Consider the following 14,069-nt stretch of genomic DNA (forward strand, 5'->3'; position numbering starts at 1 on the left):
GAGTAGCACCTGACTTAAATTAATTTAAATTGTCACAGAGCTGGAGCCTCAGTTCAGGACAGATAGGAATGCTGATAGTGTGGCAGCACACCAAAAAGCCTATGAGCCCTCAAAGTGACACACACTTGTAGCGCAAAAACTCAGCAGGCTTTTCTGAAGAATTCTACAGAACTGACTGAGGATACAATATCTAACAGATTACGACTTAAGCAACCAAGAAGTTTTAGATGTTGCTCGTGAACCACAGAACACGTTACATTCTCTTATCGCTCCAGACTGAAAATATCAAAGTTACTTTCATCAAAACAGTGTCTGAAGCCAGCGGTCAAGAACACCTCATGTCAAACATTCCCAGCTCATTACTCATTAACTTGGGCAGCCCCACACGGGACTACAGCAAGAGCGAGCGTGCACGTGTGCATGAGAGGGCATGCGCACAAAAGCGCACTCTTTCCAAACTCCATTACACTTAATGAGAAATAGTACACTGACCAAATAATTGCTCAAGGTCAGGCTGCTGAAATAAAAGAAAAAATAAAGTGTGGTTAACCGAAGTCAAAAGAGCACAGGAGTCGTGTCCCAGCTTGACTCGGGCTGATCTAGAGCTCAGCTATTGCCAAGGGGCACTATCACCTTCCCTTTCACAGCCATCCTCACATGCTACAGTGTGAACAGCTGGCTCTGCTGGCTGATCCAACTGAAACCTAGCTCTGTGAAATGAATAAAAATGGACTGAACGCCTGTTCAACAGCAGATTCAACTCACTGTATGCCTACGTAAACACTGGACTTAACCCAAGGTCCTGTCACAGCCACCATTCTTGCTCTCTCCCTTTTAGCAAAAATGTTTCCTAAAGAAACCTCCGGAGCCCCATTCTTCCTAATAAAAATTGAAGTTGAGACCTCTAGAAAATTGTAATCTTTTCAGGTGATACATAGGTGTGGTGCTTTTGATAAGAAATAACCACGTGAGTCTTCAGGTATGTAAACTATTCAGCTTAGGATTCAAAGGGCAATTGTACTTTCCAGGTCAATTTTGCAACACCTTTTACAAGAATGACAGCAGTAAGATCTCTATAAAAATGCTATCCTGGAGTTATTTGTTACAATGACCTTGTTGTACAAGGTTATATTTTGCTGCACTACTAATATACTAACACAATATTACTACTAGTGAATATATATATATATATATATATAAAATTGCTTAAAACTAATCTCTTCATTCTAACCTCAGGAAAAGTCAGATGCTTTTTGTTTCCAAACTCTATCATCATACAGCATAGTTAAAAATTCAGAAATCTAACCCAAAGAATACATTAGAAGTGAATCTGTTCTCATAATTTCCTGTTAATGCCCGCATTGTTTTCTATTTATTAAGCCCAAACAGGCAAGCCTACTCATCAGGGATTGATGAGTAAGCACTCAGTTTCATCACCATTCTGTATGGTTTTGGTCCTACATATTTGACTGGGAAAGCTTATTCTCTGGATCCTTGCCCCTGCTGTTGTGATTTTGCATGAGTTTAAAAAGCACATTTATGTAGGTTTGTTGCCCTTTCCCCAAACACTTCAGTCAACTAAGAAATATCTTCCTCCTATCCCTTTTCACACCCAAGCAAATACTGTCATCCAGAAAAGATGGAAGTACTCAAGTTGATGCGTTTGTGGTTTTGTTTGTTTGTTTATTCCGCCCACTCACCCCCTCCAGGGAATTCAGTTTCTTTTACATGTCCTCTAAATTACCTAAATAAGATTCTTCTGAACAGGTGTTGGAGACACTATTGCATCAGCTCAAGAGCAACAGAAATGTATGTTCACAAGAAACCTTCACCTTTTATCCCTGACTATGCTCTTTCCTGCCTCTTCAGTTGCTGCTTTGTTGCATATGTTGCTGCTAAGGTAAGATCAGGAAACACTGCCTAACAACCAAAACAACTGAGAAAGATTTTTTTGCTATATTGATTCTGGAGTTTGTTTACCGCAGCAGTAAACATCATAACTTGCAGACATTTTCAGTTTGACAGCATAGAATTCATGCATAAGAGGGCCCTATCTCTACAAAAATCTAAGAAAAAGTGTATTTGGTGTCCTTTCTCAAGGAATGTATTACCTTCACACTGTATTTTTTCTCCATTAGCCTTAGAAGGCTGGAAAGTTCTGTGAAGTGAATGCTTGAAAAGAATTACCACAAGAAAAATGCTCCAGAAGACAACTACTTCACTGCCTCTGGAGACTCGAGTGTTCTTGCAGTGTGAGGGAACCAAAGCATCAATCTGAAGGAAGGTCAACTGGAAACCTGCCAAGGAAAAACTAGACAAAGGGGTAAATTCTACTCCAGAACTGCAGGACTGGGGAACCTCGAAACAATACAGAATTTCTACCTATTGCCAAGAACAACAACTTGCAAAGCATGACCTCAGGCCAGCCCAGTCAATGCCACATATCCACAATATGAGTTAAAAGCACAGTGGAAAAGACACAAAAGGCAGGTTCTTCTTAATGCCTTTGCTTCTTAATTCAAGTTCCCAAAAATTAGGGAAACGTCACCACACGTATGCAGACAAAAGAAAGCACTAGATCGTAGCAGTACCTCAACCCATTTTCAAAGAACTAATACAGGTGGAATAGAGAAACCTCTGTTCTCTCACTCCGAAAGAAAACAGACCAACACAGAAAACTGGCTATAACCAGAATTCAAGACCCACCATGCTCTTGGAAACAAAAATCAACACTGGACTTTCTACTACTATCCCAAAAACTTAAGGGAAGGGGCACATAGAAGGTGAGAAAGGGCATAGCTAAAACATAGGAATTCTTCCTCCACTGCTTAAAAGCGAACAAGGACACTTCGGCTACGCTACGTGAACTCTGTCTAATGCATTAACTTGAACTGCATTTCACAAAGGATTTCCAGAAACGACTTTGAGGTCAAAACTTTTGTCTACAAAGGAAATTAGAAGGAAATTGTAGGAGATAAAACACAGCTTTAGGTTCTGGCGGTCATCCAGCTTTGTTCATTTTATTCTAATATTTTAAGAAGTAGGGAAAAAAAGTGCTGTCAGGGGCTGCCACATCCAGTACTTTAGTCAAGACTGTATATAGTACATGGCACATTTACTAACTCGTCAGACCCCTCACTTGTCCAAGAGATTATCCCCTCCCGACAAATTATCCCCTCCCACATGAACTGGATTTCAGGCTAATTTAGTTCCTCTAATAGATTTTCACCTGCAAGTTAAAAAAGGTGCTATATCAAACACTGAAACAAAAAAAAAAAAAGTTCTGCAAATATAAGAGCAACTCGTTGGGAGTTTTCTTGAAACACTTCCCAAGAGTTTCAGATTATAAGCAGCTATTTTATTAAACACTTTTCTTTGAGCCTGGACTATGCAATTTGTTCCTGGTTGTGGAGTACAAACAACCCCGGTAGCACCTCCCTGCAGCCAATAAAGCACGTGCCACACAGGCCGTAAAGACTCTCCATTTTAAGAAGAGTATGCTGCGTGCTGCAAGCCTTGCCTAATGAACAGAAGGCAGGCCAGCACTGGCCAAGGAATGGCAGGGCACCCTCTCCCAGCCCTCTCGGCTGATCTCATTGTGTATAACTCTGGTGCTTGCTCACTGCATTACATCAAACACGTCTTCAAGACCGTGTCCAAAATAAGGTTTTTAAATAAATCCTACGCTGATGATGATGCTGCACAGCAAAACAATCTGAAATATATTAATTCTTTTCAGAGTATGTTGCTTTAAAAGCATCTGCACTTTCTGGGTAAAACAGAAGAAGAACTTATGTTCTGAATCCCATGAGTTGAACTCACACTCTGAGTAATCAAAACATTTTATATTTTAAGAACATCTTTGTTTTGTATGGAGACTGCAAAATTTTGCTCTAAACTTGTTTCAGCTGATGTGAGGAGCCATTAACAGCTGTCATTTCACTCCATCCTCTACAACAAATTCACCCTGCTCAGTGGCAATTTTAATCACTGTTCACTAACAGGACCCACATGACCTAAAAACACAACTCAGCCAACACATCTCTTTATAAGTGCAACTGAATCAGCACTGCCTCTTATCAGGAAAATGTAAAAGAGCTATTTACACAAAGTTTGCGAGAATTAAACAAATTCTTACAGTTTTCTTTTGCTATTATGTGCAACAGAAAGCAAGTGTGACAGGCATTCTGATTTCATTAGATTTGTCTTTGATATTCACAAGAAAAGCACTTTAAGAAATTGTGTGCGTCTGTTCACCACTTAACTAACCAGTGCACACAGGAGATCCACAGCTTCTAAAACCAGCTCTTGGTGTCCGATCCGTGTGATACCCAAATCTTCCAGATCCTGGTGAGAGATCTGTAACAGCTGTTCACCATTTATCTTCTCCCGTTCAAACTTATGGACATACTGCTGCAGGCAATCATCCAGGCCTAACAAAGCACAAGAGAGAGAAAGAGAGAGTGTGAAGGGGACGTGATTACACTTCGTGTTTTCTTTCCCTTCCCCACCACATTAAAAAAAATACAAAAGGCACAAACAGAATTGCAGACAATATGTAGTGCCAAACCATGAAAGAAATTTGAAGTGAGACTGAAGACTGGAAGTTGTACCACAGTGGCGCAGCAATGGAGCATGCAGATTTTGTGGATCTTGGTGTCACCTGAGTAAAGGCACGACCCGTTTGCTCTTTGTGGATCAGGATGTGGTAAGAATGTCCCTTTGGTGTCAGCACACACAAAGCTATCAGGAGAAGTGCATAGACAGACTCAGCCCTCACAGTTACCCAAAACCCTGAAGAGCAACCACAACAACAAGAAATAACCAAACAAAACAAGAACAAGGCAAGGAAAGAACTTGCCCAGAACCCTAACAAACAAAAAAGACTAAAACCCCACAGTCCCCCATCCACTTAAATATAAAAGAGCTGAATGATGAGAGGAAAATGGAACAATCAAAGGCAAAGCAATCAAAACGATGTTTGGCTCGTCTCATTACTCCCTTGATTTATGAGCCCCTAGAGCTTCCTGAATCAGCCGTTCTCGCCCCCTTGATAAGTTAGCAGCATACATCAGCAAGAAACCTAACTTATTTTTATAGCAACAAAGTATTTTTAAAACATTTTAGAACATTTTTGTCTGTCACACCAATATACTTGCTTTAAATTATGACTATATGTTCCCATTCTTCTACAGTATCTTTTTCCCTCTTTTGTTGCTTAAACTGATTAGAGAAAGGATTTTTCTCTTTCATTTGTTTTAATTAAACTTTGTGTTAATCCTGTTTTCTTCTGCTCATTTTGTCTGTTCTTAAAGATCTTGTGGGCAGCAGTCTAAGGGAAAACATTTGGATGGGTGTGTTATTTGAAAGATGCAGTGCTCTTGATGTCCTATTGCACTACAGCATATTAGCTAAAGCAGAAGGAACAGATCCAAGTAGATTTGCTTTGTAGCAGTAAATCACATTCACTGAAAATAGTTGACACAAACAAAATTCAGATTACATACTTGGCATCTACTTTGTAGCATCCACAATAGCTATGATGTTGGACAGTTCAGTTTTAAAAATTTGAACTTGTAAGTGTAGAAAGGATGTTTATCCATTATGTTGGCTCACAAGGAAGCCACGGAGATGGACAGGATGTAGCCTGCTGCAAATGAGAAACACCAACAGCCCACTGAACTGCACGGAAACTGAGGACAGGCACTCAGTTCAAGTCGTCAAGCTGCAACAGTAGCCTGGAAAAGAAGCACTCCCAGCACATGCCAAGAAAACCATCCAGACAAGTCACCCGGGGGGGGGCTCCAGGACTCACACGATATGTGCTCGCTTCCTAACAGCAGCCCGAGCTGTCACTGCTGCCTTGCAGTGCCTGCTCACAGGAGATCTGCAGATTACGAGCTTACAGAGGCACAGGCTTACTTTTCATGCATCACCTGCCTTTGTAACTCTCACCAAGAAATTAATAAGGACGGACAGCCTGGCACTTAAGTCACCCCTTTATAATATGACTCCTGCAAGCTAAATTTTTATTGCAACACATCAAAATCTGGCTGGACAAGCCTGACTCTTCCACGTGCAGAGCTACTGGTGTGTACAGCTTGATTTTTAAAGCATAATTATGAATGTGAAATCCCACATGCGAGATGAGCAGTCTCCCAGGGCTACAGTTGTTTGGGGCGCACTCTTTTTTCTTCCCATCTGTCTTGGCAAGGCCTCATAAATTTTGAAAATTGAGCCCAGTGTTCTGTTTCCCACAGGCACCAATTTCTCCCTTAGGCTATACAAACTCTTTTCCCAGGAAAAATAATAAAACGATCTGGCCTTCATTGTTTAACAATTTATTTTTTTTAAACAAATTCTCAACCGAGGCTGACATACAGAGCACATATTTGGCATTCCCAATTTTTAATGCTGTCTTGCAGACCTCTGCTTCCCATCGCTTGCCATTGAAAGTCTCCATTACTTATTGCACAAACACCTACAACGAAACACTGTTTAGTATGCAATATTTTGGTATTTTTCAAGTTTCTTGGACACGTTGAAACTTTTGCCTGCTATCCTTTGTGTGTGTTGACTCAACTTTCTGGACCCTCATTCTGTGCTAAAACATGAGACTTGTATTTGTATATATCCCCCAAAAACTACAACTGCGGTTTTCAGCTTGCCTGTGGTTTTTTGTTTTGACTTTCTTTTAATTCATACTTGTCTGTTCTTGAAGATCTATTACATCTTGAACGGCTACTTCTAAAATACATTTTTCATAGGTGTACTTAATACTTCTCTGATCACACAATAGAACTATTTTGTAAAGTAAAACATTACAAAATCGTACAAGTGTGAATTCAGAATGGTCAATACAGAGGCACAGCTGCTCAGACAGAAACATATTTGACTGACCGAACCTATAAAAAGCAGGAAGTGAAGACAAACCCACACACTTATGGCAAGCATTCACTAATGGTTTAAGAAGATCTTACTAATATTAGTGTTACTACTTCTTCTAAGAAACATATGGAAAAGTCTTAAATATTTTAATTGAGATTGGAACCACATTTATAGCATACTGTTTGATTTTCTGTCATATGAATATAATGTTTAAATATCACATGCAAACAAAAACAAAAAAAATGCTATTTCCCCAAGAAGGAAAGGAGAAAGGAGCAAAAGTGACTCATAAATCAGTTCCATAAAATAAGCTAAGTAATATTTAAGTAAAGCTTAAAAGTCAGCATTGAAATGTCATTGGGAATCTAAACGTATTGCTCATTGTTCCCTTCTCCCAGACTTCTTAGTTTTTTTCCATTATTTTCATTGTGAACTTCAGCATGTCATTTAGACTTCGTATTACCCATTAGTGAAATCTAAGTTTCTCAAAAATATCTAGATGAATTATAAGCAACAGAAGCAGCCTACATTACTTAGAAATACACTTTCCTCGTTGCCAGTTTTTTTTCAATAGGTATCTCATAACTGACAGGGACACCCAAGTTGCACAGGAAATTTCTACCTTCTTATATGTACAGAACTTACTGTTTGCTCATAGGCTATACAGACAAGGCAAACAAAAACCTGCTGTAAGTCAAGCTGCCTCACTTTGTAATAATCCAGGGCATATTCTGAAATATATTACCAATAAGGTGGCTGAGAAATAAATTCAGCTAGTTTAGCAGTGTAAATTCAGTGCAACGTTAGCAGGCTCAAGCAGAAAAAAAGGTTTTAGTATTTCCGCAAAAATACAATTAAGACTGACACTGGAAAGACATCTACATTCTCCTTTACCTGTTCAAAAGCCCTGCTGATGTCTAAACTATTCATTTTATGCTCTACATATGTTTAAAAAGCATGTCTCAACTGCTCGCATGACATCTTTCTATCATTTGATGCACATAAATGAACACCATGCATGAAAGATAGCATCCTTCCTATTTAAGAAGAGATGTTAGAGAATAAGGGCAGACAGGCATAGAAATACCAGTTGCAATGGTACCCATGTTTTACCACAACAGTAGCAGTGATTTTGACTCAAAAGGGGAAAAAAAAAAAAGTACAATACAATGGTATTTGTATCTTGAAAACCCTTTGAGGAAGAAGGCTCTAATTTGCACAAAACTCCCTCACAAATTTTGGCAGGTGTAGAGATGTGCAATAGATCCTAAGAACTGTCTAGACTTTTCTGTCTAAAATAACCTTCTCCCACCACGCAAAGCATCCCAGAAGATATTCAATACCTTGCATTCATGTAAAAACATTAGAACATGACTTACACTTACAGATTTGCACCGATAGCAATCTCAGTCTGTTTCCAAGATTAAGAAAGTTATTTTGAATAAGAATTGAGGGGAAAAAATAACCTTTAGGAGGATAAAAAGGGGAGCTTGGGTCCAAGCCATAACTATCAGTTTACTATTCAGAGAGAATTAACATTTCTATTGTTGATAAAAATCAGCCATTCAGCAGTGACATATCTGATTACCAAAATCCTAGAGACACTACTAGTACAGTCATTGAGTAGTTTCATGCTTTTTACTCAACTTCTGTGCTGAACATCAGCAACAAATTTACCTACAATGAATCAATAAAACCAGTTAACAAATGTATTATGGCCACAGGCCAAAAAAACAGTTGACCCTCCTTATCTCTTCTTTCTTCCCTCCACCCCACTCTCTCTTACTTTCTTCTCTTGTAAGACTACAGAGAGCTGATACGCTCAAACATGACTTGGGGGAGAGGAGGTGATGACAGACTGGGCAAGGGGATGCATAAGGAGGGGAAAGAGAAGGGAAGTAAAACCTGGAAGGTGACTGCAACCATTTGCTCTAAGTTCATGAACTTGAATAGATTCTCAGGGTAACTCATAAAATGTGAAAGCTGACATAAGGGAGCTGGCAGAACACAAACCACTTGAACAGAAGACAGACAAGACCTTCCTCACCACACAGCACCACAATGCCAATCATCACTCACCACCTGAAGGAAATACAGCCTCATTACTGTGCATACATACTCAATCTCTTGTTTGCTGTGTGACTCTTTACCAAATTGACAGCAGATGATGTCCCAGCATAGCTGTAGGGTTCAGCTATGTCCCTCAGCCCTTTGATGGGCTCCCAAGGACCTTGGATAGCAGCCTAGGTGGGACTGCCAAAATCATTTTTGCCCCATCACCTTAAATAAAGATAAAAACAATTGTTGTAAGAAACTGACCTTTCCCACTAAGAAAGTCACTCTTAGTCTAGTTCCCCCCTTTGGGGTCTCCTAACTTTAATTTACTTAAGTTAATTAAATTAACTGCTAACTTTAATCTCAAAAGACTCCTTGTACACACCAATCCATGCTCTCTAGCTTTGAAAGGCTATCAGTTCTACGAGAATCTTTGTTGTACCCCATGAAATATGCCATTATATCATCATTTATATTCCACTCCCTTTTATTATTTACTGTGACAGCTTCCTTCCTTCATTTCCTTCACCTATTTCCATGACTGGAATTAAAGAAAAAGTAGAAGGGAAATCAAGTCAGCAAATGAACATTAGAAAGAGGAAAGAACCGATTCATCATGAGAAGGTCAACCAGCACCTAAGAAGGCAGATAAAATTAAGGAAAAAAGAGTCTGCAGGACAACTGTGAAAAGCTAATGTAGCTCAGTGAAACAGGTACAGAGTAAAGAGGAACAAACTCAACAGAAAGTTCCAGGAGAAAGAAAACAGACTTAACACACAGTTTTCTTTAATATTAAAATTTGTTCAATTTAGTGGGAACACTGTTTCACTGTAACACTGTGGATGCCATTTTCCTCTGCAGACAAACAGAGCCAGTGGTAACTTTAACAAGGAGTTCAAGGTGCTTTAAAACAATGATGAAAGAAAAACCTAGAGCAGGCAACGGAAACCTAATTCAATAATAAATTGAGCCCTAGGTAAGACCTGACTTTCTAGGATCCATATCCCTGGATTGTTTCTCAGCTAACATGAATGTTTTAGCATTTATCTTTCCACAGGTTTACAAAACAAAAGTCTAGGTATCATTTGGTGTGAGCCATTTATAGAGTACAGAGCTCAAACACCTCAATTTACCAAGGAAAAAAAAAAAATAAAGGCCTTCATGAGAGATTTGAAATACTGTCTAGGGTACAAAGGTAAAAGAACCTCTACTTCCAATTTTTAATCCAAATAGCTTCACAACCACTCATAGCACCATCACTGTCAAAAGTATCAATGACTTAGGAAAAGAAGAAACACCAAAACTGAAGAGCAAGAACAGCTTATTACCAGCATCCTGTCTCCTGCATAAAATAGCTCATCTATAAAGCAAATTATCTTTATGTAGTCAATTGGAAGTACCTCTTCCACATTTCTGTTTAACCACCTGCATCCTAACCAAGCAGGTAGGCCCACTGCCTCATCAGGAGTCAGGCCTAGTTTTGCTGGGGACAGACATTGCCTAGAGCAGTGAGAATGGTTCAAAAGCTTCCCGCCCCTTCCCTCCCATTAAGCAGGGATGAAACCAGATGAATTGCTGGCCTCTCCCCACCAGCAGGGATGCAAAGGGCAATGCTATCATGAAGGTCACACCGGGACAGAGGAAAGGGCAAAGCCTTCAGCTTTGATAATGAATGCCTTACTGTCCCCTCTACAATCCCCTATCACTGACAGTTGCACTGAAGGACTTCTGCAACATGTTCCTATTGTCAATATTTCCAACTAACATATTTGGCATGTAGAAACAGACTGCTTATACATGTGTTCATAATATCTCGAAATAAATCCATTCATTAGATTCCAATCCATCCATAAATCCCTGGGTGTCTCTTGAATCCAAAACTGAAAGCTCCACCTTGTAAAAGAAGAATTCATAGTTAAATTTGGGTTGTAAACCATCCTGATCAGTACTGTAGAAACTGTTTTTAACCTTCAGTTACTCCAGTAAAGATTATAATATCAGAAAACATAGTAGAAGGCCTATCAATATTATTTTCAGTTCTCTCTACAAAGTCAACAACTGAGACCATCCCAGCAGTCCCCATTGTCATGCTCCAGACTGTACACTGAAGCACAACGATATGCTTAGACACTGCACTGTGTATATACATATAGAAGAATGAAAATTGCTTTTGTCCACACACCTGCTGAACCCTTCAAAGTACTCTAGCAAGTTTACAAAGCAAAAAAAAAAAAAAAAAAAAAGGAAGAAAGAAGTGTAACCTACTTAGAATTCCTTCACAAAACATTTTCAGGAAATTAAGCAGACATAGGCAAGAACAGTCTTTAGAGAAGAAAAAGTAGTAGGGAAGAGACGGATACGATAAATATGATAAAAGGCTATAGAAAAACACAAGTGGCAGAGTAATACAAAAGGAGACCTGACTGTACATTGTCTCTTCCAGTACACGAGCTAGGGAGAGCAAATGAAGCCAGCATGTAACAGGCCCAAACAAGCCATGAAGAGTGATTCTTCATACAGCAGCATGCAGTGAATGATCAAAATCTACATGGGTTCAGGGGAAGGTGAACAGGTACATGACAAAAAATGCCACAGAAATTATGTCTGACTCTGAAAGACAAACAGAGACAGTTGAAGGCTGCAGGAAGACTACTGAGGGGAACACACACTACATCTTTCCTACGATCCTCCTAAATACATCCCTTTCTGGCAAAGGCACAAGATGGGATACTGAGCTAGACAGAACAGGACTTCCACAGCTATGATACGTGCAGCACCAAATGTAAATGGCAGCTTGCTTTTAATTACTTCTACCCAAAGGCTTAAGAAAATTGTTGTCTTCACTATTCGAAGCCACTACTCACGTTAGTATTTACAGTAACAGTGGCATAAGATTTTCCCCAAAGTGCAAAAACTCTCAAAAACAGAGAAGCAGAAGAATCAAAAAAAAAAAAAAAGGGGGAAATGTAAGGTCTAAATGCGTAATACTGAATTGTGATATCAACTTAACCCAAAGGTATATGCAAAGCTTTTACACTTTTTTGTTTGTTTGTTTGTTTTAAGAAAAGAAACCCAAGTAATACTAGGACAAGGACCACAAAGAATCTTGGGGGTTGTAATCCAGCTTGAGACATTAACAGTGAGTTTAGAAATTGTTGAAAATGAGTGAATTTGCACCAGGACTACAAAAATCTATTTCACCTGAGTGGATGGTACCAAACAATAAACTGAGGTAAAAGCAATTCTGTAGTAAAAGAGCACTCTGAAAGCAGTCTTTACTTGCAAAGGTATCTCAGCTAAAACTCAAAACTGACTTTTTTTTTTTTTTGTCTTTTTAAAGGCTTTTCTTCAGTGAACTCATGAAAAAACTGAGGTGAGGGGAGAGAGTTATTTCTACTATTTTCCTTTGGGTCTTCTTATTACGACATAGTTTTAAGGATTCAAATTAAAGACAAAATTAAAATGGAACACTACAGAAATTGAACAGTGAATTGTGCTGGCACGCCATGTTTTTTAGAAAAAAAATAAAATCCAGACATCCAGGCACAGCATGATGAAATACAGGTTTAACCAGAAAAAAATCTCTTTTATAAAAGAGATAAAAGCGTGAAGACATAAGCCAATCATGTCATACTTTAATACACTGAAAAATAAATCACTATGCCACAACCACAGACAGAGAAAAATTACAGGCTTTTTCAATTTGGCAGGCTATTCCCTCTAGACATGAAGTAGACAATACCAAGAAAAAAAATCGTTTGCACTGTATTCCCACCCATTTGAATCCAGATGGGTCAGAATACACAGTCATGTTTTCCACCAGCAGAGCTCGAATGGACGTCTGCATGCAGCTGTGGGTCCCTGTTGTACGTACTAGGGCCCAGCCTGGACAGGCTTTACTGGATCACGCTAGCTAATCTCTATGACTTCTTTGAGATAACGCAACTGACTTCACCTCTGAAATTTTGACTCAACTGAAAGAAGGAAGAGATGGGAGAACCTCTCGTTAAGGACTCAGCCCTAGGTAGCACTGCAACAGCACATGCTCATCTGAGCATCAGTCTGAAGGCAAGCTGAGGGAGCTGGGGTTGTTCAGCCTGGAGAAGAGAAGGCTCTACTCAGACCTTACAGCAACCTTCCAGTGCCTAATGGGGGCCTGCAGGAAAGCTGGGGAGGGACTCTTTGTCAGGGAGACAAAAGAGCATAGGTTTACATTAGATATAAGGAGTTAATTCTTCACTCAGAGGGTGGCAAGTCCCTGGCACGGGCTGCCCCGAGAAGCTGTGGGTGCCCCATCCCTGGAGGTGCTCAAGGCCAAGCTGGATGGGGCTTTGGGCAGCCTGGTCTGGTGGGAGGTGTCTCTGCCCATGGCCAGGGTACTAGAGTTAGATGGTCTTTAAGGTCCCTTCCAACCAAAACCATTCCACGACTCTATCTTGAGGAAACGCATTTCCAGGAAGGAAGAATGGGAACCACAACCAAGGGCTCACATTCAGACCTCAAACAGCTGGCAGCATCTCAGCTCTAACTCTTCATTAATCCCAACTACCACCAGAAGAGGACTGTTGACCGGAAAGTGTTGGATGAAGAATGAACAAAGAAGAAAAAATATTATGTACATACACCATTTTTTCCTGCTCATTTCAGTATATATTTTCTGCCTGTATCAAGGCTTCATGTCTGCAAAGTTTCGTGTGATGAAGTAGCTTCACACAATACATCTCATGCTTTGGTTTTCTTTTTTAAGAATCAACTACATCACTTTCTGACCAGCTACATTTGGCAAAAGCAATCTTTCTGTGCTATAACAGATTTTGTTTGGCAAACCACATAAATCAGATGAAAGCAGAGCATATCCATATGTTCTCTGCAGATAGACCTGGCACTCTAAGTTTCAACAAAATATGCTGTGAAAGCCAACATTCAGCAAATGCATGCAAAACACATTAAAATGGAGACCATACCTGTCCTGGACAGACAAACCCAAATAGTTTCCTAGCCAACACCACAAGATGTCTTCAGGGACACTGCTGACAACATTCTTCCTGACTTCACAGTAAAAACAATATCCTACTTGTGGCAAGATGCAACTCACATTTGTTCCTTGGGTATAATACATTACAGCA

At 39.7% G+C, this 14,069-nt stretch overlaps 1 protein-coding gene across 3 annotated transcripts in view; it reads right to left on the reverse strand.

Moving 5' to 3' along the window:
* Window positions 1–14,069, reverse strand: part of CNKSR3 (CNKSR family member 3) — a 60,825-nt gene that overhangs the window by 25,216 nt on the left and 21,540 nt on the right. For 2 of the 3 annotated variants that reach the window (XM_082756787.1, XM_082756788.1), the window contains exon 2: window positions 4,270–4,433. The exons of the other annotated variant lie outside the window; for it this stretch is intronic. In XM_082756787.1, the coding sequence (XP_082612913.1) occupies window positions 4,270–4,433 (164 nt within the window). The remainder of the gene's footprint in view (window positions 1–4,269; window positions 4,434–14,069) is intronic. 3 annotated transcript variants of the gene reach the window in all.

Source organism: Aythya marila (genome assembly GCF_965140915.1).
Source record: "Aythya marila genome assembly, chromosome: 3".
NCBI classification, from domain to species: domain Eukaryota; kingdom Metazoa; phylum Chordata; class Aves; order Anseriformes; family Anatidae; genus Aythya; species Aythya marila.